This window comes from Diabrotica virgifera, chromosome 9 (assembly GCF_917563875.1).
Source record: "Diabrotica virgifera virgifera chromosome 9, PGI_DIABVI_V3a".
Classification (NCBI taxonomy): Eukaryota; Metazoa; Arthropoda; class Insecta; order Coleoptera; family Chrysomelidae; genus Diabrotica; species Diabrotica virgifera.
In genome coordinates this window covers 194,902,814-194,926,178 of record NC_065451.1, presented here as the reverse complement: position 1 = coordinate 194,926,178, position 23,365 = coordinate 194,902,814, and the positions used below count along the sequence as shown (strand labels likewise).

Genomic DNA, 23,365 nt, shown 5'->3' with positions numbered 1-23,365 from the left:
CAGATAGAAACGTTGAATGAGTTGCATGTGTGAGTCCATATTAAGAAATTAAATAACAGACGTTCTCACAATCAATTTATTATTCAGAAGATATACAGGGTGTCTTGAAAAGATTGGTCATAAATTATATCATAGATTCTGGGGTCACAAATATGCTGATTGAACCTAACTTACCGTAGTACAAATGTGCACATAAAAAAGTTATAGCCCTTTAAAGTTACAAAATCAAAATAAATTTTTTTCCAATATTTCGAAAACTATTAGAGATTTTTATTGAAAATAGGCATGTGGCATTCTTATGGCAGGAGCATCTTAACAAAAAATTATAGTGAAATTTGTGCACTCCATAAAAATTTTATTGGGTTTTGTTCCCTTAAACCCCTGCCAAACTTTTAAGTACGTTCCAATTAAATTATTATTGTAATACCAACAGTTAGACACAATATTTTTAAAACTTTTTTGCCTCTTAGTCTTTTTTCAATAAACCAGTTTTTATCGAGAAGCGGCTTCTTTTTAATATGCTTACATAAAAATTGTATGGGGGTTTCGTTCCTTTAAACCCCCCAAATGTTTGTGTACGTTCCAATTAAACTTTTATTGCGGTACCATTAGTTAAACATAGTGTTTTTAAAACTTTCTTGCCTCTTAGTATATTTTCATATTATAAAAATGTAAATTTTAAAATTTTCATATTATTACCAGGTCTCTATAATCGCACTTAACCATATACAGCGTGTCTACTTGAGTTGGAAACATATGGGAAACTTTTTTATTATTAATTTTACGAAAAAAAGTTATTCTTTATAAAAAGTTCTGCATGCCCCAAAACCTAAGATTCAATTATCAGATATCAAATTTTCTCAATATTATACGAGCTATGTCAAAAAATATGAATTTCGGCTAAGGGTAAAGTACCTTTATTTCTCTCAATATCGAAAATTCTTATGATAAAAAGTTGTTTGGTATTAAAAACTAAGATGAAATATGCAATTACATGCTTCTTATTGAAAAAAAATATTTTTCTCAAATTTATGGATACCCAACATCGTTTTTAATTATTACAAATATCATAACTCGTTTATTATTCATTTTACGAAAAAAAGTTATTCTTCATAAAAAACTTTGCATGGTCTAAAATCTAAGACACAACCATGATATATCAACTTTTATTAATTTTATACGAGGTGTGTCAAAAAATATGAAATTCGCTCAATATTATAGCACCTTTATATTTCACAGTATTTCAATTAGAAGGATGTAATTGCATATTGACACATAGTTTTTAATTCTAAACAACTTTTTTAATAACCGTTTTCAATATTGTGAAAAATAAAGGTACTTTACTCTTGAGTGAAATTCATATTTTTTGACATAACTCGTATAAAATTAATAAAATGTCATATCTGTTGGTTGAATCTTCGGTCTTAGGACATACAGAGATTTTTATAAAGAATACCTTTTTTTCGTAAAAGTAATAATAAAAGAGTTATCGTATGTGTAATGAATAAAAACGAAGTTAGTATCAATAAATTTGAGAAAAATTTGGAAAATATTTTTTTCCAATTAGAAGCATGTAATTACATATTTGAGCTTGGTTTTTATTTCCAAACAACTTTTCATAATAAGAATTTTCGATATTGAGAGAAATAAAGGTACTTTACCCTTAGCCGAAATTCATATTTTTTGACATACCTCGTATAATATTGAGAAAATTTAATATCTGATAATTGAATCTTAGGTTTTGGGGCATGCAGAACTTTTTATAAAGAATAACTTTTTTTCGTAAAATTAATAATAAAAAAGATTCCCATATGTTTCCAACTCAAGTAGACACGCTGTATAAATAGGTGGTGGATTTGACAAATATTCAAAATATCTCGAAAAAACTGGCTTTTCGAGAAAGTATTAAGAGGCAAAAAAGTTTTAAGAACACTGGGTTTAACTAATACATAATACTTTAACAAAAATTTAATGCGAACTTACACAAAAGTTTAGGGGGGTTTAAGAGAACAAAACCCCCATAAAATTTTTATGGGGTGCACAAATTTCACTATAAATTTTTGTTAAGATTGTAACGAGGTCGTTGCGTTGTTGCTCCAGGTAACTAAATCAGTCGAAGAAAAGAGTTCGCTTTTTAAGACATTTTTATTTGGAATCAAAACATACAAAAGATAAGATCATTACCCTTAATTACTCGTTAATTTCGTTAATAAAATATATTTATAATCTACGCATCGAGCTTTCTGTTCGGGCCGATGTGAGGATATTTTGTACATGAATGAATGAGTTTGACGATCGCGTGAAATAGGAAGTGCTTTTATTAATACGATACGAATGTATAAGGAAAGGGAGAAAAGGGAACCTCGCTCAGCTCGCCAGATGAAAAGACTGATAGATAGGGATATACGATCACCGCTCGTATAAGGATATGTAAAAGGATAGGTAAGAGGAAAACTGTCGGATTCGCTCAGCTCGCCAACACGACAGCGGAAAATGGTCGGCGGAAAAGTTACCTACATAAACTCACTTCTTATACCTCGCTGTTGTTTATTATTCTTCGATCAACGCTCCAAGAATGATAATCAACTAGGCTTTTTGATCCGACTTTTATATCGTCCAAGACGGTAAAAAAACACGTTTTACTTAATTCATTGGCGTACTCTAGACGATAGAATTATATTATTGTCACAAGATGTTCCTGCCATAAGAATGCCACACGTCTATTTTCAATAAAAAATATCTAATAGTTTTCGAAATATTGAAAAAAATTGATTTTCATTTTAATTTCAAAGGGCTATAACTTTTTTATGTGCACATTTGTACTAAGGTAGTTAGGTTTAATCAACATATTTTTGACCCCAGACTCTGTGGTATAATTTATGACCAATCTTTTCGGGACACCCTATATATCTCCAGACGACCGGTTTCGCTATCTACAATATACACAGCATCATCAGGTCCCAGTAACAGTAAACTAAGTGATGCCGGTATAAGAAATGATTTCAGAAGTAAGCATTATCATACTTTTTTGCTGTTATTGCTATTAGGAAACCGCAATCAGTTCTCTAATAGCCATAAGCGAGTAAAAAAAAGTATAATAGTGCTTACTTCTGAAATCATTTCTTATACCGGCATCATTTCGTTTACTATTACTGGGACCTGATAATGCTGTGCATATTGTAGATAGCGAAACCGGTCGTCCAGAGTAGATAATAAATTGATTGTCAAAACGTATTTTATTTCATTTCTTATATCAGATAGAATTGTATCTGTGTGAGGTAATTTGTTACCAGTAATTTGTAAGGTACAAGTTTTTTTATAGCAGCTTCAATGTCTATATCTAACAATATGTCCGGTTCTATTTTAAAGTGTACTATAAGAATACACAGAAATCTCGGACAGTTCATCGGTGTCGGCAGGAGTGAATTGTCCTGTTCTCAGATGTCGTGGTTCACTATTGGAATTTGGACGGGCGATATAAAATCGACCGTCCAAAATGGGTGTGTGTATTTAGCGTAAGGGTGTTGTGATGCCGCCGATATTATGGTGATATTTAGATTGTTTTCAGATCTTCCGTTTTTGAGGTCTTTAAGAAATAATGATTATTTTTCATGTTATTACTACTTGACCGAAAAGCAGCGCTGCAAAATCTCTTTGAATTTATCAAAGCTAGATTTTTCACAGTTGATTACTGTTAGTGTGTAGAGAAACATACTGCGGTCGGTCATGCGAAACATAGAACAGGGGTTACTGAGAGGGTATCAAAATTTACTTCCCTACGAAGGTAATTAAATCCATTTATAAATTAAATATAAATAAAAGTTATTATAGTCGGTCAGCTGTATGACGGGACAGAGCCCGTCAGTCGGCCCCAATAGTCGATTGAGGAAATGAAGCATTTTGGCTCGCAATTTTTTCGTCCAGTATGGATTTACTTGAAATTTTCACAGAAGGAAGGGAATAGTATAAGGATCATTTTCTATATCATGCCGCTATCATACGATAAAACCTTGAGGGTGGTTGCCACCCCATCTCGGGGGGTGGGAATTTTTTATTACATTTTAAAAATGTAATTCGATGGAAAAAGTGATTCTAAGAAAATAGCTATTTGTATAACAAGGGAGGAAAGTGCTACTTTTCCTCCCGAGAATGAAGTTTACTACCCGACGCGTAGCGGAGGGCAGTAATCATTCAAGGGAGGAAAAGGCACTTTACTCCCATGTTATACATATGGTTTTTCCATCTTCCTCAAATAACAAGTAATTTTTTCATTTTTACTTAATTTATTTATGTAACTAACAAACAAAATTTATTAGAACTAAAACTAACAAGTAGGTACAATATAACTGTCAACTGTCAAATATAAGTCGAATTATTAATGTGTAAACATTGTTAAATCAGAATAAAAATTTACTGTTTTTTACCATTCTGCAAAATACAGAGTGTTTTTAAATAAACGTTAAAATGTATAGATACTTACGTAATAGATATTGTACAGGGCGTCAATAAGTTATATTTCATGAATGAAATACCATGACGTCACTTTTACTTTTCCTCCCTAGGGAGCAAAAGTACAACTTTGCTCCCTACAATCAGGTCCGGAAAAGTATACTTTCGATAGAGGTAGGTGGAAAAAATGTTTTTTACATTATCTTCATAAAACTAATATTTTTCGAGTTATTCGCGCTTGAAAATATCAGTTTTTCGACGAAAGAATCGACTTTTTTAGAGGGTTTTTTGAGAATACCTCGAAAAATATGCAGGTAGTAAAAAAAACTGTAGATATTAAAATTGTATCTTTAAGTCACACAAACCAAATTCTTTTCCAAAAATATATTTAAGACCAATACAAACCGAGATACGGCATGTTAAAAGTTAGTTTTTTTTTCGTCAAATGCATAATTTGAAATATTCAAAGCCAAATAATGGGAAAAATTTGCATTTTTCGAGGAAAACTTACATAATCTTTTTTCAAGTATACAATTACACCTTTAAAAAAATAATAAAAAGTCTCTAGCATAAAAATTAAGCGAATAATTATCAAAAAAATGTCGGTACCTGCTTTTCTCTACGAAAAAATTAGTGAAAACAACCCCCTAACTACCTTCCTAATTCAAAATTGATCTTCACCTTTCTGTAGTTCCTTTTATATTTATATTATCAATACAGTCAAGGAATTTGACCTATTTAAAATGCCTAATTTTGGAAAAATTGGAATTTAAAGAAAAATTGATTTTCTGCAATTTGGTATTTTTCACATTTTACTTCAAAATATCTCCGAAAATGCTAAAGATACGGAAAAAATTATGAACTACTAAATTGTAGCCTTTTTAATGACTAAAATTACCCTGTGCATAGATTTTCATTACAGTGAATAGTTAGCCAGATATAGTTGTTTAAAACCTCTATTTACCAGCAAACACCCCCTTATTCGAGCCCTTTAAACCCGCCCCAATTAAAAACTAAGGGATCATACGGAATTTAATTTACACAGTCTTATAGCTCTTTAAAAATCCTACAAAATAACTTTTGAAGAAACTTTTTATCGCCAAAAATATATAGAATATTTTTCGTGGTATTTTTAAAAAACCCTCTAAAAAAGTCGATTTTTTCGTCGAAAAACTGTTATTTTCAAGCGCGAATAACTCAAAAAATATTAGTTTTACGAAGAAAATGTAAAAAACATTTTTAGAATCACTTTTTCCATCGAATTACATGGTTAAAATGTAATAAAAAATTCCCACCCCCAAGGTTTTAGCGTATGATAGAGGCATGATATAGAAAATGATCCTTGGACTATTCCCTACCTTCTGTAAAAATTTTAAGTAAATTCATGCTGGACGAAAAAATTGCGAGCCAAAATTCTTCATTTCCTCAATCGACTATTGGGGCCGACCGACCGGCTGTGTCCTGTCATACAGCTGACCGACTATTCGCGGTGTGCAAGTACTTGGAAGGGAAACGAGAAACGATCGTGCGCGAGTCGCGGAGAAATATTGCAACTATCTTAAATAATTCATATTAAGTGCGTTCGCGGGTGCCTGTCGGCGACTAGTCGGCGACAAATTAGCAGCAAAACGTATGCGCACTTTAAAATGATATAAATAATATCGTTAATAGATAAATATACAAGGTATATTTACCTATTATAATTTAATAATAAGTTAATAATATTAACTAAAAGTAAATATACCTTGTATATTTATCTATTAACGGTATTATTTATATTAAGTGAGGTTAGAAATTGTCGGCGACAATTTGTCAACTGTACCCGCGAACGCACCTATTGTCAATTGAAATTGTCAAATTGACGTATATTTCATACCTTCTGTCATTGAAGCAGAAAAATTATATATTGCTCCACAGTATTGATATGATAAGCAATTATTATATAAAGGTAAATTTAATTAATTATATTTTGCTTGCAGTACTGCATTTTAATAACTAATTTTATTTACTACATACAATTGTTGACGTTTTCATAACATAACCTGAATCTTATTTTTTCTTCTTATTATTTTTTTGGAATATGGCTTTGACAATTATCCAGTAACCAGGACTAATATAATTGGCCAATATAATTAAAAGTGCGAATTTTAGTATAGAGCGTAGAAATAGGGGTCGCTTTGCCGAACTTGCACGGTCCCAATATTAACTTTTATTTATATTTAATTTAGAATGTGTGTAGTGATTTTCAGCCTTGGTAAGTGGATTTAATTCCCTTCGTAGGAAAGCAACTTTGATACCCTCTCACTAACCCCTGTTCTACGTTTCGCTTGACCGACCGCAGTATGTTTCTCTACACAATCACACTAATCAACTGTGAAAAATCTAGCTTTAGTAAATTCAAAGAGATTTTTCAGCGCTGCCTCTCCGTCTATACATGTTGCTCTGTTTTGTTTGAGTAAACTGCCAGCTGCTATTATCCAGTAAGCTGAGATTTGCAGTCAGTCTGTAAATATCTGAATTATTGTGTCTGAATATTTTCTTGTTTTAGATAATGCCAATGCTGACGCATCCAAAATCTTTTGGATTTGTCAAGTTAGCTTCCAAGAACCCTTTTAAGTGGCCAAAATACTACGCAAACTTCTTGTCAGATCCTCAAAATAAGGACATAAAAACATTTATAGCGGCTATCAGAGAAATTCAACGAATTAGCAAGAGTCCCACGTTACAACAATTAGGAGCTACTTTAGTAAGAACCCAAATACCAGGTAAATACGTAAAAGTTTATAGTTAGTATACAGAGAGAACCACAACTGTGGAAACGTCTAATTATCTCTTAAATTACAGATTAGAGCAATGTTTCAAGGAAGTAATGTGTTAACGTTGTCGAAATAGTACAACTATGTATTACTACTATCGGTTTACAGCGTTTTACGACGCCTTCCGCCCTAACCGCCATTTTTCTCTGCTTAACCATAGACGTGAAGGGATTTCTCATTCCTCTAGTTCTAGTTCTTTAATTCCCTCCCTTCAGGTTCTTCTTGGTCTCCCACTTTTCCTTCTCATCCTTCGTGATGTCAACGTCAAAATCTGTTTAGGAACCCTGTCATCTGGCATTCTCTGTACATGGCCGTACTATATTAGTTGTTTTGTTTTTATGTTATCATTATCAATTATTGTAAGGTGACTACCATAATTTCTCGTAGTTTCTCATTTGGTATCCGATCTCTTCTGGATTTGCCTGCTGCTCTTCTCCAGAAATCCATTTCTGTTCCTAATAACGTTTTCTCTGTTCTTTGTTTCATTTGCTGAACTTCACTGCCATATGTGATTACACTTGTCTTGTAAGTATAATACTGTATATGAGCTATTTGTTCGCTTTAGCTATTGTTTGGTCCCACAGAATGCCGTTAATCATAGATATGGCTTTTCTACCCTGTATTCTGACAGCAGCAATTTTGAGTTATCTTCATGTACTTGTATTCATAACAGTGTTTAATTTCTACCCTATTCTCTTTAATCTATCCTACCTATCTATTTCTACCCTAACTAATTGTCCTTCCAATACACATTACTTCAGTTTTGCTAATGTTGACTTCTGTCGCCTTGCAGGGTTGGTATGTCGAGTTGGAAGGAACCGTGTCGATTTGGGTCCTCTATGGACGGAAGGGGAGCCAACTATTGGACCTTAGGAAAACACTGACTCTAACTTATACCTTTATTTACAGTTACAACATCCATCAACGTAAGATTACTAAGATGTTGTTTCGCGGGGTAGTCCTTCAGATACCCATCTCTCACGACTGCACGATAATAATAATACTATATTGCCTATATTAATCCCTCTGTGGGTCTTTTATATCTTCTTATAATTTGGACTTTGAAAGTAAGTGATACGTGAGTCTCCGCGAGGTTACACAAACAAAGTCCGTCAATCAACCTTCGTTTTGTTTGCGATTGTAGAAATAACATCTTTTGTAACAACCTAATTACTTAAATTATATACATTTTTTAGATACATATTATATTAAGGGTTTGTTCCCTTACTGTACACTTCGATACCCCATTTGTTATATTTTTCTATTAGCTTCCGCGTCATGTAACTCAAGTCGTCATGATCCTGGGCAATCAGAATTTGGTTATTAGCGAAACATAAAGTGTACAGTGTTGTATGGTCATTGAGAGGGATTCCCATACCATTACATTTTCTTTTCCACAGCTTGAGTGGCTGATCCAGATAAATTTTAAAAAGGGTACGCGAAATAAAGCAACCCTGCTTCAGTTCTTTCATTACCTTAAATCCTTCGGATATTCTTTATCCTGATCCCGAAATAGTACCAGCGATATATTATTCAATGCGCCTCTAAGCAAGACGTTGTACCGGAAGTTCCACATCGGCTGATTTATGTTAGGACGGGGACGTGGACGACACGGCTGTCTTACGGGGCACGTTGAAAAATCGTTTGATATGAAAAGCAAGGCTAGTTTATCGTACAACGGAACGGGCGGCTCCGGGATCATGCTGTGGTGTGCAGTTTTATTGGTCTATGGCACGTATCGTGCACGCCCCGTCCCAACATAAATCAGCCTTTTTATAGTCGCAGAGATAGTACATGTGATATATTAATCGACACATGTTGAACAGTCAGATTTAAATATCTAGTTTTGGTTTTGATGTCATTTCTGTTTAAAAAGTTATGACGAGAAATCTGACAAAAATAACTAGCCCAGTCGGGATAGCATTTGACCTTGCATTACGAGCTGCCCCAAATTTTATTTTTCTAGTCTTTAGGGGGGTCAATAGTAGTTTAAATTTAAAATCTGGACTAAATTTGACCGTTGCGTTAACCGCCATCCTGATTTTAAACGAGAACCGTTTTTGCTCAATATCTCCGCCATTTTCAACTTTTTGGCAAAAAGTTTATAAACTGAAATTATTGAAAATACGATTTTCTATAATTTCGTTTATTATAATTTTTTTCGTGTGGTCGATATTTTCCAAGTTATGTGGAAAATAGTGACAGTTAGAGCATAATGATTGATTTATTGAATTATCTCGTTTATTATTAGTTTTACAACAAATTTCAACCTATACAAAAATGAAGAGAATAAAATTTTGCACAATTTTGATCTCTTTAATTTTTTTGATAAAATCAATATTTAAGGTAGTACGTATGCGGTAAAGGCGCGAGCGTAAGACCTGATTTATTTTATAGCAATTGTTTTTGTTCAATATCTCCGCCATTTTCAACTTTTCGACAAAAAGTGTAAGAACTGAAATTGTTGCAATTACGATTTATTACAATTTTTCGAGAGAACCAGTGGCGGGTCTACGGGGGGATGGGATAATTCCCCCAACAGGGCTCAAAATTTAAAAGAAATTGTTGAAATATTAAAATATGTTAACTAACATGAAACTTAATTATCGAAAAAAAAATTCAACCAATAAAACCCGCTAGTTTATAAATTTAAGTGAACTTAATGCAGAGGTATAAGTTATTATTTATGTCTTTTATGTACTTAGTTTGGTTGGTGTTTCATGGGTTTCAAAAATTTCAAAAAAGTTTTAAAAATTGTATAAAATATAATTCTCTTTATTTTTGTTTATGTATGTACACTTATGTCGTAAAGTTAATAATAAATGAGACAATTCAATAATTATGCTTCCCCTCGGCTTCCACTATTTCCTCCCTTAACTCGGAGAATATTGATGGTATAAAAAAATTGTGGAAAGAAATTGTAGGAAATTGCGTTTCTAACAATTTTAGTTCCTACCGTTTTTGTCGAGAAGTTGAAAATGGCGGAGATATTAAGCAACAACGGTTCTCCTTTAAAATCGATATGACGGCTAATGCAACCGCGGAATTCGGTTGAGATTTTAAATTTACACTACTATTGATCTCCCCTAAAGGATACAATTATAAAATTTGGGGCAGCTCGAAAACAAGATTCAATTCAGTAGTTATGGTCCCCCCACAACTTTTACAATTTTCCTACTTAACTCGGAAAATATCAACCGCATGAAAAAAATGTTTAAAAAAAATTGTAGGAAATCATATTTGGAACAATTTTAGTTGAAAATGGCGTAGATATTGAACAAAAACAATTGCTACAAAAGCAGGTCTTACGCTCGCACCATTATCGCATACGTACTACCTTAAATATTAACTTTAGCAAAAAAATGAAAGATATTAAAATTGTGTGTAATTTAATTCTCTCTATTTTCATATAGGGGCATTTTTGTCGTAGAACTAATAATAAACCAGATAATTCAATAATTATGCTCTAACTGTCACTATTTTCCGTCATAACTCATAAAATATCGATGGCAGGAAAAAAATTTAAGCGATAGAAATGATAGAAAATCACATTTTCAACAATTTTGGTTATTATACTTTTTATCGAAAAGTTGAAAATGGCTGAGATATTAAGCAAAAACGGTTCTCATTTAAAATCAAGATGGCGGCTAACGCAACGGCGTAATTCAGTCGAGATTTTAAATTTACACTACTATTGACCCCCTAAAGACTAGAAAAATAAAATTTGGGGCAGCTCCTAATGCAAGGTTAGGCCTGTTATTCGTCTAACCCGACTGGACTAAACATGCAAAGTTACACTAAGAGTTCAAATATCGACTTCCGGTTCTACGTCCGATTCTTCATACAAAATATTATGTAAGGAAAAATATCAGGCAAACGCAGTCCAGAACGAAGAAGAACCTCCTGGTTGAAGAACTTGCGAGATTAGTATGGTGTTGATACAAGCATGCTATTTAGGGTGGCAGTGAATAAAATTAAGATAGTTATGATGGTAACCAACGTTCTGAAAGGACATGGTACATGAAGAAGAAGTTCTACGTCCTACATCGTTAGGTGCAAACCCAGATTTGTATTGTGAAAAGAAACAATGTACTTTTAAATATTTTAATAAAGTTTTGTTTTAGGTTGTGAGCATCTGGTATTCGACAGTGATGAATATTGGGAATGTGGTTTAAGATCCCTCACTAGTAGTGTCTGGCATCAAGTATCAACGTGCAAAATGGGTCCAAGAGGAGATCCGGAAGCCGTTGTTAATAATAAAGGAGAAGTTTATGGAATAGACAGTCTTAGAGTGGCCGATACAAGTATAATCCCTTTTCCACTATCTGCACATACAACTGGACCTTCATACATGATCGGGGAACGAATATCTGATTTTATTAAAGAAAAATGGGAATTAAATACTGTATAATAGACAATTGATTAATATTTAATTAAAGTAAAGTTTATTCCACAAAATATCAATTTTATTGTTCTATTTCTTTTTGTATAATCCAAACAAATTGCATGAGAAATTAGCAAAATAAAAGCCGTCTTCGTGACATTTTTTGATACAGGCCTTTAACAATTGCTTTTTATAGATTTGTTGATAACAATATGCAATAGACAATAAAAAAATATGAAAAAAATATTTTTAAGAAACGCTTTTCTTTAGTTATGAGTGACTAAAATTAAACATATTATTATAAAAAAATGCTCGAAACAGCAGATATGAAAACATTGCGAAAAATCGATGGTAACACGATGCATGATAGAACTAGAAGTGCAGATATACGAAGGAGATGCAAGATGGACAACATTAATAACTGGGTGAAAAGCAGAAGAGTCGAATGGAACGACCACATAAGCCGAATGACAACAAATAGAGTAGTAAGGACGGCGAGAGACGGTTCCCCAATAGGAAATAAAAAAAATTTAAAAAATTTAACACATTCGTTAAAGAAAAGCGTCGCGTGTCTTCATCGAATAAACGGTTTTCGCTCCACGCTTTTCTTTAACGAATGTGTTAGATTTTTTCATTTTTTTTTTTATTTTTTGCTTTTTATTTTTTTCATATTTTTTTATTTTTTACTTTTTAGTCCTACACTTTTCAAACATTAAAATATATTGTCATGTTTATTAAAATATGTATAAAACATATGATTTACAAACATGAAAAGTAGTCGGAATCGGCAAAAAATTTGAAATTTTATTGTTTATTCATGAGGCATAACGTAAACAATTAACGTAAAAAGTTAAATTATGTATAGTTCATAATATAAAGCTACAATCTGTAAAAGTTTCAAGTTTCTTAATTGTAAAAAACAAGAGAATTTAAGCATTTTCCGCTAAAATCGTTTTTTTATTTAAACATTTAATAAACAAAAAAATTTTTATAGACTATTCGTGTATTGTTCCCGCGAATGCATATGTCTGCAAATTTTTAGTCATTTGCATTGAAGAAAAGGCAGTCAAATTAACGTCCAAAGATTTGACCCAAACGATTGACCTAAAGAAAAGCGTTTAATTAATTAATACGGCAAAAAGAATTCTAATGTTAATTGTAGCACAAAACGTCTCTATCGGTGTTTTTTCTAAGACTACGGTAAAAACACGAATTTTTTGAATTCCAGTTTTGGTTGAAGTTTTGTTTCGTATCGTATTGAAATTTGACACGAATAAACGCCGATTTATATATAAACAAATATATGAGCGTTCAAAATGTGAAACTTTATTGTTTATTTTTGAAGCATAACGTAAACAATTAAGGTCAAAAGTGAAATTATGTATAGTTCATATCATTGGCTACAATCCGTAAAAGTTTCAAGTTTCTACATTGTAAAAAAACAAGAAAATTTAAGCATTTTCCATTAACATGGTTTTTTTTATTTAAACAATTAATAAACATAAAAAAATATTTTTTTATTGACTATTCGTGTATTTTTCCCGCGAATGCACATGTCTGCAAATTTTCATTCATTTGCATTGAAGAAAAGTCAGTCAAATTAACGTCTAAAAATTTGATGCAAACTATTGAAGTAAAGAAAAGCGTTTAAAAATATGCAAAAGATTAAACGTAATTTTTCGTCATTTCTCGCTATTTGATTTTAAATATTAAAGGTGAAGACAGGTAAATTATAAGGAAGATTGAAACAATTTTACTGAAAAAGTATAAAAAAATCTAAAAAAGATACAAAAAAAAGGAAAAAAAAATATAATTGAATAAAAAGATGAAAAATATAATGAAAACTAAAAGTAAAAAATGTGAATGTAAAATAATAATAATAATAATAATAATGACCTGTGGGAGTTTTTTGTCAGTTCTTCTATCAGGCGCGGCCCCCTGCGAATGGGGGATGCTTTCTGGGTATTCGTAGCGCCAATACCCAGAGAGTAGCAGGGATACTTGCCGTGGAACAAAAACTGACACCTGGCAGTAGGTATAAAATGCACACCCATTAATATGGAGAATATTGATTTATGTTTAGGATCGCTGCCTGGGGATCGCCAGGGCACGTCTGGAGCCGGCGCTGGACGTGACAGCATGCGGGACGTCGGTGGCAGGGTGTTGAGGAGGCGGGCCCCTGTCATACAATCAGCTACAGCCCAACAACAACAACAACCACAAGCGAGCCAAACAACAGCAAGAGCTCCACCCACTGAAGGTGCTGCGCTGGAACATCAGCCGGCGCTCACTCAAGCGGGACGACCGAGGCAGCGCATGAAATGGACTGTGTCCATTAACGAAAGCATTTTGCGCTTCTATTATAAGGTGACAAACCTCGGTCAAGAAACGATCGGCTACAGACAACAGCTTTATGCCGAATTTTGCAGGGAGTACCCAGATATTCAAGTATCGGAGCAAAGAGTATCAGATCAATACCGGGTAATCATAAGAAACAACCTTATCCCAGAGGCTAGACGCAATACGATCAAAAGCGAAGTCGAACGGGAGATTAACAACCAAGGGCTAGTTTTAGATCAAGTCCTAAATGAAATCCTTGATGAGCAGATTCCTGAGATTCCCATACCAGAAACTCAACCTGACAATACACAGCAGGAAAACAACGAGTTGCGCGATAGTCTAGCAAACGAAATGGCTCGTGCCGTACAAGAGTTTAATGGAACAAATCCACTTAGCAGACCACCGCTACCACGAATAAACTCTTGTAAGAAACTAGGTGCGCTGTTACAAATTGTGAACACTGAAGTCCTACCCAATTATGTCGTAGAAGCCCACACATTGGAATATCTGCATATGCTAATCTACTGTGCAGCAACAGCAATTGCTAATGTAATGGGCGTTAAGATTAGAACACGACGGAGTACTAATAACGGAAGGACTGGTAACAGAATTGCACCCTGGGAAAAAAGACTTCTCGGAAAAATTGAATTACTGCGTAGGGATATTGGTCAAGTCACAGAATATATAAGAGGTGTAACAAGTAGAAAAGTCATTAAGAGAGCTGAAGAAATAATACGGAGCACTGCACGACACTCGAGATACGATCCAGAAAATAACACAGCCCAACAGTGTCTGGATACATTAAAACAAAAACTCTCCGTCTATTCAGGACGATTAAGAAGGTATAAAGTTAGTAACAACCGAAAATGTGACAATGCACTTTTTGAGAACTCTGAGAAGGCGTTCTACCGAAAACTGAACTCCACCGTAGAAACTGTAGACAAGTCTTACCCAAGCCAGGAAGAGATTCATGAGTTTTGGGGAAATCAACTTTCCACACCAGCTGCTCTTAACAACAATGCTGGCTGGATAGAAGATACGACGCACAACTGTCACCACTACGTCACAGCTAACTACGAACCATTCACTACTGAAGAGGTCTCAAATATCATCAAAGAGCTTCATAACTGGAAATCTCCTGGACCAGACGGAGTCCAGAACTTCTGGCTTAAGAAGTTTTGGAGCATTCATGATTGCTTATCAACATTAATTAATCATGTTATTTCTAACCCGCAGGAAATACCATCATTTCTAACTCAGGGAACCACTTATTTAATACCGAAGGATCACAATAACACCCAAGATCCAGCCAAGTACCGCCCAATTACTTGTCTTCCAACTTTGTATAAATTGGTCACATCCTGTATAACCCGGCGTATCTACCAACACTGTGCTCTAAACAATATCATAGAGCCTCAACAGAAAGGATGCGCTAAGGGTTCTATGGGTTGTAAAGAACAACTTATCATCGACTCAGTCATTTCTAACCAGGCATTCACCAAAAAAAGGAACCTCTTTACTGCCTTTATTGACTACAAAAAGGCCTTTGATTCAGTGCCGCATGAATGGCTTATAGATATATTAAGAATATACAAAGTCGATGATAACATAGTGATTTTTTTAAGGCATATAATGACAAGTTGGAAGACTAAAATTCACCTCCAAATACCTGGTGAAAACAATATCGAAACGGAAAATATCGCAATCAACCGGGGCCTGTTTCAAGGAGACTCGCTGAGTCCATTGTGGTTCTGTTTGGCTATGAACCCTCTATCACAGCTATTAAACTCCACTGACTCAGGTTTTAGCATTAAAAACAACAATACTGTACTAGCGAAGCTTAATCATCTGTTGTATATGGATGATTTGAAATTAATGGCTTCTACTCGAGACAATCTAGAGCAGATGCTAAAAACAGTAGAAACATTCTCTAATGATATTAATATGCAGTTCGGCCTAGACAAGTGCCGTGTTTTGAATATAGTCAGAGGAAAGGTACAGCCCGGTGGATTCGATATGCAAAATGGCCAGAACATCGAGGCCATGGGTGAAAACGATATATACAAATATCTTGGAGTAAAGCAGGCGCGGAAAATTGACCATAAGCAAATGAAATCTGAAATAACTACTGAGTTTATACGAAGGATAAAACAGCTGCTTCGTTCACAGCTTAACAGTAAAAATTTGTTTAAGGCACTAAACACCTACGCTTGTTCCGCACTTGGCTATTCATTTGGTATTGTTAAGTGGACAAAAACAGATATAGAAAATCTTCAGCGAAAAGTACGAACACACCTCACAAAGGCACAAAAACACCATCCTAAAAGTGCAGTAGAAAGAACAACATTACCACGGAATCTGGGAGGAAGAGGACTTATGGATATAGGTGAGCAATTAGATAAACAAATTGCTAATTTAAGAACTTATTTTCAGATGCAAGCTGAGACATCTACTCTACATCAAGCTATTTGCGCAGTAGATGACACAACACCGATCAAACTGAGGGAACCAGAAATGCGCATAAACCACCTCACTAAAGACGAAAAACTGCGCACCTGGATGGGTAAACCTCTGCACGGGCGACATCCCAATGAGGTCAGCCAAGACTATGTCGACAATACAGCGTCGAACTATTGGTTGACATCAGGAAAGATGTTCCCTGAAACGGAGGGTTCATTACTGGCCATTCAGGATCAGGTTATACCAACCAGAAATTACCTGAAATATATCATCAAAGACCCTCAGGTCCAAAACGACAGATGCCGATACGGATGTCAAGCCCAAGAAACCATCCAACATCTTACAGGGGGCTGCCAGGTATTTGCTGCAACTGAATACAAGGAACGGCATGACGCAGTGGGAAAAATCCTTCATCAAGAGATAGCTATCAAGCTGGGACTTCTCCAAACGGATCATCTCCCGTATTATCAATACGTCCCTGAGAGTATGCTTGAGGATGGCAACTACAAGCTATACTGGGACCGCACTGTGCTCACAGACCAAACAGTGGCACATAATAGACCAGATCTCGTACTAGTTAATAAATTAACAAGACAGACAACACTAATTGATGTGGCGATACCTAACAACAATAATCTACGTAGTAAATTTACTGAAAAGATCGCCAAGTACAGAGATCTGGAAATTCAAATACGAAGGCAATGGAGAATGCAAAACACCCAGACGATACCAATTATTATCTCTACTACTGGAGTCATTCCGAAGACCCTCCTCGAAAGCATAAAAAAGCTGGGTCTAAATGAACAAATTTATAAGACCATGCAGAAAGCTGTACTACTTGCGACGGCCAGATGCGTACGAAAATTTCTGGGAGAAACTCCAGCATACCAAGTCACCTAGGGCTCGAAAACACGGAAAGAGTCCCACCAGAGCTCAATCCTTTTGATACCGTAGGTATCTGGGATGAGTCAATTTTCCCCTTAGAGGGAGTGTGAGCCGTATGGCTAAATCTGGATAATAATGATATGATGATATTGTAATGTATACATAGGGAAGTAAAATAAACATAGAGTAGTTGAAATTAATGTAAAAATGAGCAAACTCGGTTAGATGGGCGAATGGACCCTAAGGTCCGCAGTCATACAAACCCAAGAAAAAAAAAAAAGTATAAAAAAATCCTTTAAAATGAGAGTTTCTAAAGTTATTTTTGTTAATTTGTCGTTTAGTTATTGCAAAAAGAGCTTCAAAATTTGATTTTTAAAACATCATTAATCTCTTCTTCTTTCAGTACACTGTCCGTTTATAGAAACGTTAGCAATCATATTAGCAATAATAACTTTGTTTATGGCAGCTCTAAACACATTAGCGGTGATCTCCTTATACCACTCCCAGAAATTTCGGAGTTAGGATGTTCTTCTTCGGTCTAGGCCTCTTCTTCCGGCGATCTTGTCGTGTATTATGACGTTTAGAAGGTTATACCTCTCTGAATATCTCATTACATGATCGAAGTATTGTAACTTTCCAATCTTTATCGTTTTTGTTATTTCTGCGCTCTTTTTCATTCGATGTAAAACTATTTTATTTCTTATTCGATCAACACAACTTATCCACAATATTCGTCGATAGATCCACATCTCAAATTCATCCAATGTTTTCTTTAGTGTCTCTGTAAGGGTTCAACTCTCCATGCCATGCAGTAATGTGGACAATATGTAACAGCGTATTATTCCGATTTTAAGGTCTAACGTAATATCTCTATTACTCAGAATTTCTTTAATTTATAGAAGGCGGCTCTAACTTTTTCAATAAGTATTATTATTTCTTTATTTACATTCCAGTTATCGTTAACATTGGCGCCCAAATAGGTAATATTGTGGACTCTTTCTAACTTTATTCCATACACTCAAATGTTCATTAGTTGTAATTCTCTTTTGCTGATAACCATAAGTTTTGTCTTAGAAGTATTAAGTGTTAACCCATATTCATCACATGCTTCGGTCATCCTGTTTATAAGTCATTAAAAGTCTTCTTCATTACATGCAAGCAGTAGGTACCGTGTCATCTGTGTATCTGAGTAATCTGAGATTGTTGACAATAATTCTGTTGATTTGAATGCCTGCACCTTCATCTAAAGCTTGTTTCAATATAAATTCGGAGTAGATATGAAAAATTACAGGCGATAAAATACATCCTTGCCTCACTCCACGACCCACGTCGTTCATCGTGTTCTGACCAACATTTATTTGCAAGCTATGTTTGCACATTGATTTTTTTTTTGTTTGATTTTGCCAATACAAATTTTTGATAATACGGACGTGCTGTTTAATAAGATATACGATACTGGTCAAATTCCATCGGACTGGTTGAAATCTACATTTGTGCCCATTCCCAAGAAATCCAATTCTAAGACGTGTAGCGAATATCGCCTTATAAGTTTAATGAGTCACACCCTCCAGAATACGAGCAAAATTAGAACACAGCATAAGTAAAACACAGTTTGGTTTTAGATGCGGTTTTGGAACTCGAGAGTCCCTATTTGCAATACAAGTCTTGATTCAAAAATGCCTGGATCAACAGAAAGATGTTTACGCCTGTTTTATCGTATATGAGAAAGTATTCGATACTATCAAACATGACAAACTCATAGAACTATTACATCTTTCAGGACTTGACACTAAGGACATCCAGATTATAAAAAATCTATATTGGAATCAAACAGCCCTCATAAAGAATGGACATATGGTGAGTAAAAACATCACCATTTCTAGAGGGGTTAGACAGAGCTGTATTCTTTCGCTACTGCTTTTCAACCTGTACACGGAACAAATATTTCTAGAGGCACTGGAAGAGTACAATGAGGGCATCAAGATTAATGGCGTACCAATAAGTAATATCCGATATGCAGATGATACTGTTATACTGGCCGATAACATCGAAGATTTACAGATAATGCTAAATAGAGTAAATACAACTGGCAACCGATTTGGACTGAAGATCAATAGAAAGAAAACTAAATTTATGGTGATCAGTAAAAAGAACATTCAACATGTCGACCTGAATATTGAAGCCGAACGTATTGAAAGAGTACACCGATTTAAATATCTGGGATATACAGTAAATGATAAGTGGGAGACCCAGACGTAGAGATTAGGATATACTGGCCGATAACATCGAAGATTTACAGATGATGCTAAATAGAGTAACTACAACTGGCAACCGATTTGGACTGAAGATCAATAGACAGAAAACTAAATTTATGGTGATCAGTAAAAAGAACATTCAACATGTCGACCTGAATATTGAAGCCGAACGTATTGAAAGAGTACACCGATTTAAATATCTGGGATATACAGTAAATGATAAGTGGGACCCAGACGTAGGGATTAGGATCCGAATTGAAATAGCAAGATCCAAATTCATAAAAATGAGAAAGCTCTTAAGCAACCGCAACCTAAGCGTTAACCTCCGATGGCGCGCCACGAAATGCTACGTACTCTCTACGCTACTTTACGGAGTAGAAGGGTGGACGTTAACAGCAGCAACTATAAAGAAGTTAGCGGCTCGAGAAATGTGGCTGTATCGACGCATACTGAGAATACCTTGGAGAGACAGAGTGACCAACACAGAGGTATTGACACGAATGGGTAAAGAGGTGGAATTGTTAACAACTGTTAAAAGGAGGAAAGCGTCATACTTGGGCCATGTGTTCCGTAATGATAAGTACAGTCTGCTACAGCTTATCGTGGAAGACAAGATTGAAGGTAGAAGAGGTTTGGGCAGAAAGAAGAAATCCTGGCTGAGAAACTTGAGAGAATGGTTTCAAATACCAGAAGCTGCGAACATATACATGCGGCACAAAACAGAGAAACCTATCGTTTAATGGTCGCCAACCTTCAGTAGAAGACGGCACATAAAGAAGAAGAAGCTGGTCATCAATTCCAACCTGCTGCAAGACACCTTTAAGTTGTCAAAGGCCTTTTCGAAGTTGATAAAACACATATACTTATACCAGTTGTTCTATATCCCAAAATCTGTAAACCATGAGCTGCAAACTGAATAACGAACACCCTGTTTATTATGACGTAATTGTTATTCGAGCTCTTTATTATATTTCATAACCATATCACTTGACAACTCCAATTTTGTTACAATTTTTTTTTCTAATTTTTAACTATTTCCTTTGGATAAATTCCTTCATACGAAAGATTTCTGTTTAAAGAGCCATTTGCATTAAGAAAATCCAATTTTAATTCAAATCAGTAGCTATGCTTTATCAGTATCTTACAATTTATAACTTGTGCATCTTATAACATACAATTAAAAATTTTATATTTGTCGGTCGCGCGCATTTCAAGGAGATTTTGGAGATATTTCAAATAAAAAACCATTTTTCAATAATTCCTCGTTGAATTTGTGACAAAAAATCTCTCCTGCTAAATTTTTATAATATAAGGTGCCGTTTTTACGCAAAAAATAATACACCTTAACGCATTAATGATATGAAAATTACGCGTTAAGTTTGTCGCACTTATTAACTAACACCCTGTGTTAATATGAATCGAATTCAGTAATTGTCTTAACTTCGTTTCAAACACACACAATTTTCATTCATTATTTTATTTACGTCTTAATTTAAAATCTTAAATATGTATGTACAAGAACACTTACCCATCGCAATCTACGAATCCAAAATTTACGTGTCCAGCGTCATGTTTAAAGTATGCCAATCGACCTGTCGGCCGCACTAACCTCACCCCTCTGGAATTATTGACCCTTGAGACACCGGGACCAGAAACCGTTGTATCACCACTTGAATTATTCACTGACCTCTTCCCGAAAGTCCCAGGCCGGCACACGGAAGTGTCAATCTTCCTACGGAATAACATATTCACCGAAAATCCTCAAAGAACATTGAAATGCATACCTAATAGCCAAGATATTTTCTACAGTTCCCAATTTTGATGTTTGTGAGGAAGGAAACCGTGAGAGCATTTATGAAATGTTAATATTTTATCTTATAATATACAGAAAACGTAGTTTCAATTAAAATCTCATTTAAGTTTATTTGTTAGTAGTGGTTTTACCTATTTATTAACTAGTTCAAATGAATCATTTATAATAATTAAAAATATGTATAAAAATAAGTAGGTACCCTGGTCCAATCAACCAAAAAATATGCGAAATTTTAATATAAAGTAAAGTTTAAGACAAAACTTACTATCAACGAAATTCAAATAATATTATACAGTAGAACCCCACAAGGGTATGGTGCTGATAGAAAAGGCATTCAGGCATCAAATGTCCAAACAAAATCTTGTCAGGCCATAATAATGAAAAGACCTTCTCCAATTATATAAAAAAAAAACTTATACTGAAATGATGGCATCTCCTGAGGTAAAATGTGCCGGAAGTAAAATGAGCCTCCGTTCGGATTTCCGGGTGAGGACTATCTTAGGGGGAACACCATTGCAAGTTAGAAAAATCAGGATAGGGTCGTGGAATCTTGGTAGTCTTACAGGTAAGAGTCTGGAGTTAGTTGATGCGCTCAAACGAAGAAGAGTTCAAATTGCTTGTATTCAAGAAACTAGGTGGAAAGGACAAAGGGCGAAAGAACTAGGTGAAGGATACAAATTATCGTATGTAGGGAGTAGTAACACTAGAAATGGAGTTGGTATAATTGCTGATAGTGAAATGAAAGATAACGTAGTAGAAGTTGTAAGAACGAGTGATAGAATGATGTCAGTGAAATTTGTAATTGATAAAGAGGTATTAAATGTTGTTTGTGTGTGCTCCCCAAACAGGTCTGGGTGAGAATGAAAGAAGAGCTTTCTATGATCAATTAGGAGACGTACTGAGTGATATTCCAGCAGAGGGGAAAGTTATAATAGGAGGTGATTTCAATACATATGTGGGCCAAACCAAGACATGATATGAAACAATACATGGGGGATTAGGCTTTGGAACTAGAAAGGAAGCTGGAGATGACATGCTTGAATTAGCAACAGCATTGGATATGGCGATTGTTAACACATTCTTTAAAAATAGAGAAACTCAACTTATTACCTACAAAAGTGGACAACATCAATCCAAAATAGACTACTTCATGATAAGGAAAGAAGACATGCGGTAATGCAAGGACTGCAAGGTAATAGTAAGTGAGACAGTAAGCCAACAACATAAGCTGCTTGTTCTGGACATCGAAGTAAAAAGCGAAACTAAACAAAAGTATCGCAGAGGACCACAAAAAATCAAGTGGTGGCTGCTGAAGGATGAGAAAGAAGGTGAAGAACAGTAGAAAAGAGGAAATCAGGAGAGGAACAGTAGAAAAAATATGTTGGAACATGAAAGGAAGTCCTAATACAATTTGGAGAAAAATGGCCAGTAGTATTAGAGAGACTGCTATTGAAATACTTGGGAAAACGTCAGGAAAGAAGTTTGAGGATAAAGAGACTTGGTGGTGGTCAAACGAAGTACAAGGAAAAATAAAAGAGAAGAGAAAATTGTATAAAAAGTGGCAAGAAACCAGATCCGACACAGATCTTCAAAACTATATGGTGCCTGTAGAGCCAACGGAGACAGTAGCAGCAATGGTCACCAAAATAACCAACGAGGAAGTGGCTCAAGCGCTTCAAAAAATAAAGAAAGGAAAAGCGGTAGGACCAGATGATATTCCTGGGGAAGTATGGAGAGCATTGGGAGAGACAGGAACAAGGTGGCTAGCAGGTATATTTAATAGAATTATGGAAGTTGGACAAATGCCAGACGAATGGAGAAGCAGTATACTGGTACCTGTTTACAAAAACAAGGGAGATATACAACAATGTACAAACTACAGGGCTATAAAACTGCTTAGCCACACCATAAAAATATGGGAAAGAGTAATTGATAGACGGATACTTGAAGAGACCGAAATATC

General features: G+C 34.8%; 2 protein-coding genes across 2 annotated transcripts in view; one reads left to right on the top strand and one right to left on the bottom strand.

The window, feature by feature from the left end:
* Positions 1–11,723, top strand: part of LOC126891994 (glucose dehydrogenase [FAD, quinone]-like) — a 51,634-nt gene extending 39,911 nt beyond the window's left edge. Inside the window, exons 8-9 of the mRNA XM_050661372.1 lie at positions 6,998–7,214; positions 11,390–11,723. Coding sequence (XP_050517329.1) covers positions 6,998–7,214; positions 11,390–11,676 — 504 coding nt within the window. The 3' untranslated portion in view covers positions 11,677–11,723. The remainder of the gene's footprint in view (positions 1–6,997; positions 7,215–11,389) is intronic.
* LOC114339236 (protein NDRG3) overlaps positions 1–23,365 on the bottom strand; it is a 658,690-nt gene that overhangs the window by 621,569 nt on the left and 13,756 nt on the right. Inside the window, exon 2 of the mRNA XM_050661376.1 lies at positions 21,118–21,321. Within this exon, the coding sequence (XP_050517333.1) occupies positions 21,118–21,321 (204 nt within the window). The remainder of the gene's footprint in view (positions 1–21,117; positions 21,322–23,365) is intronic.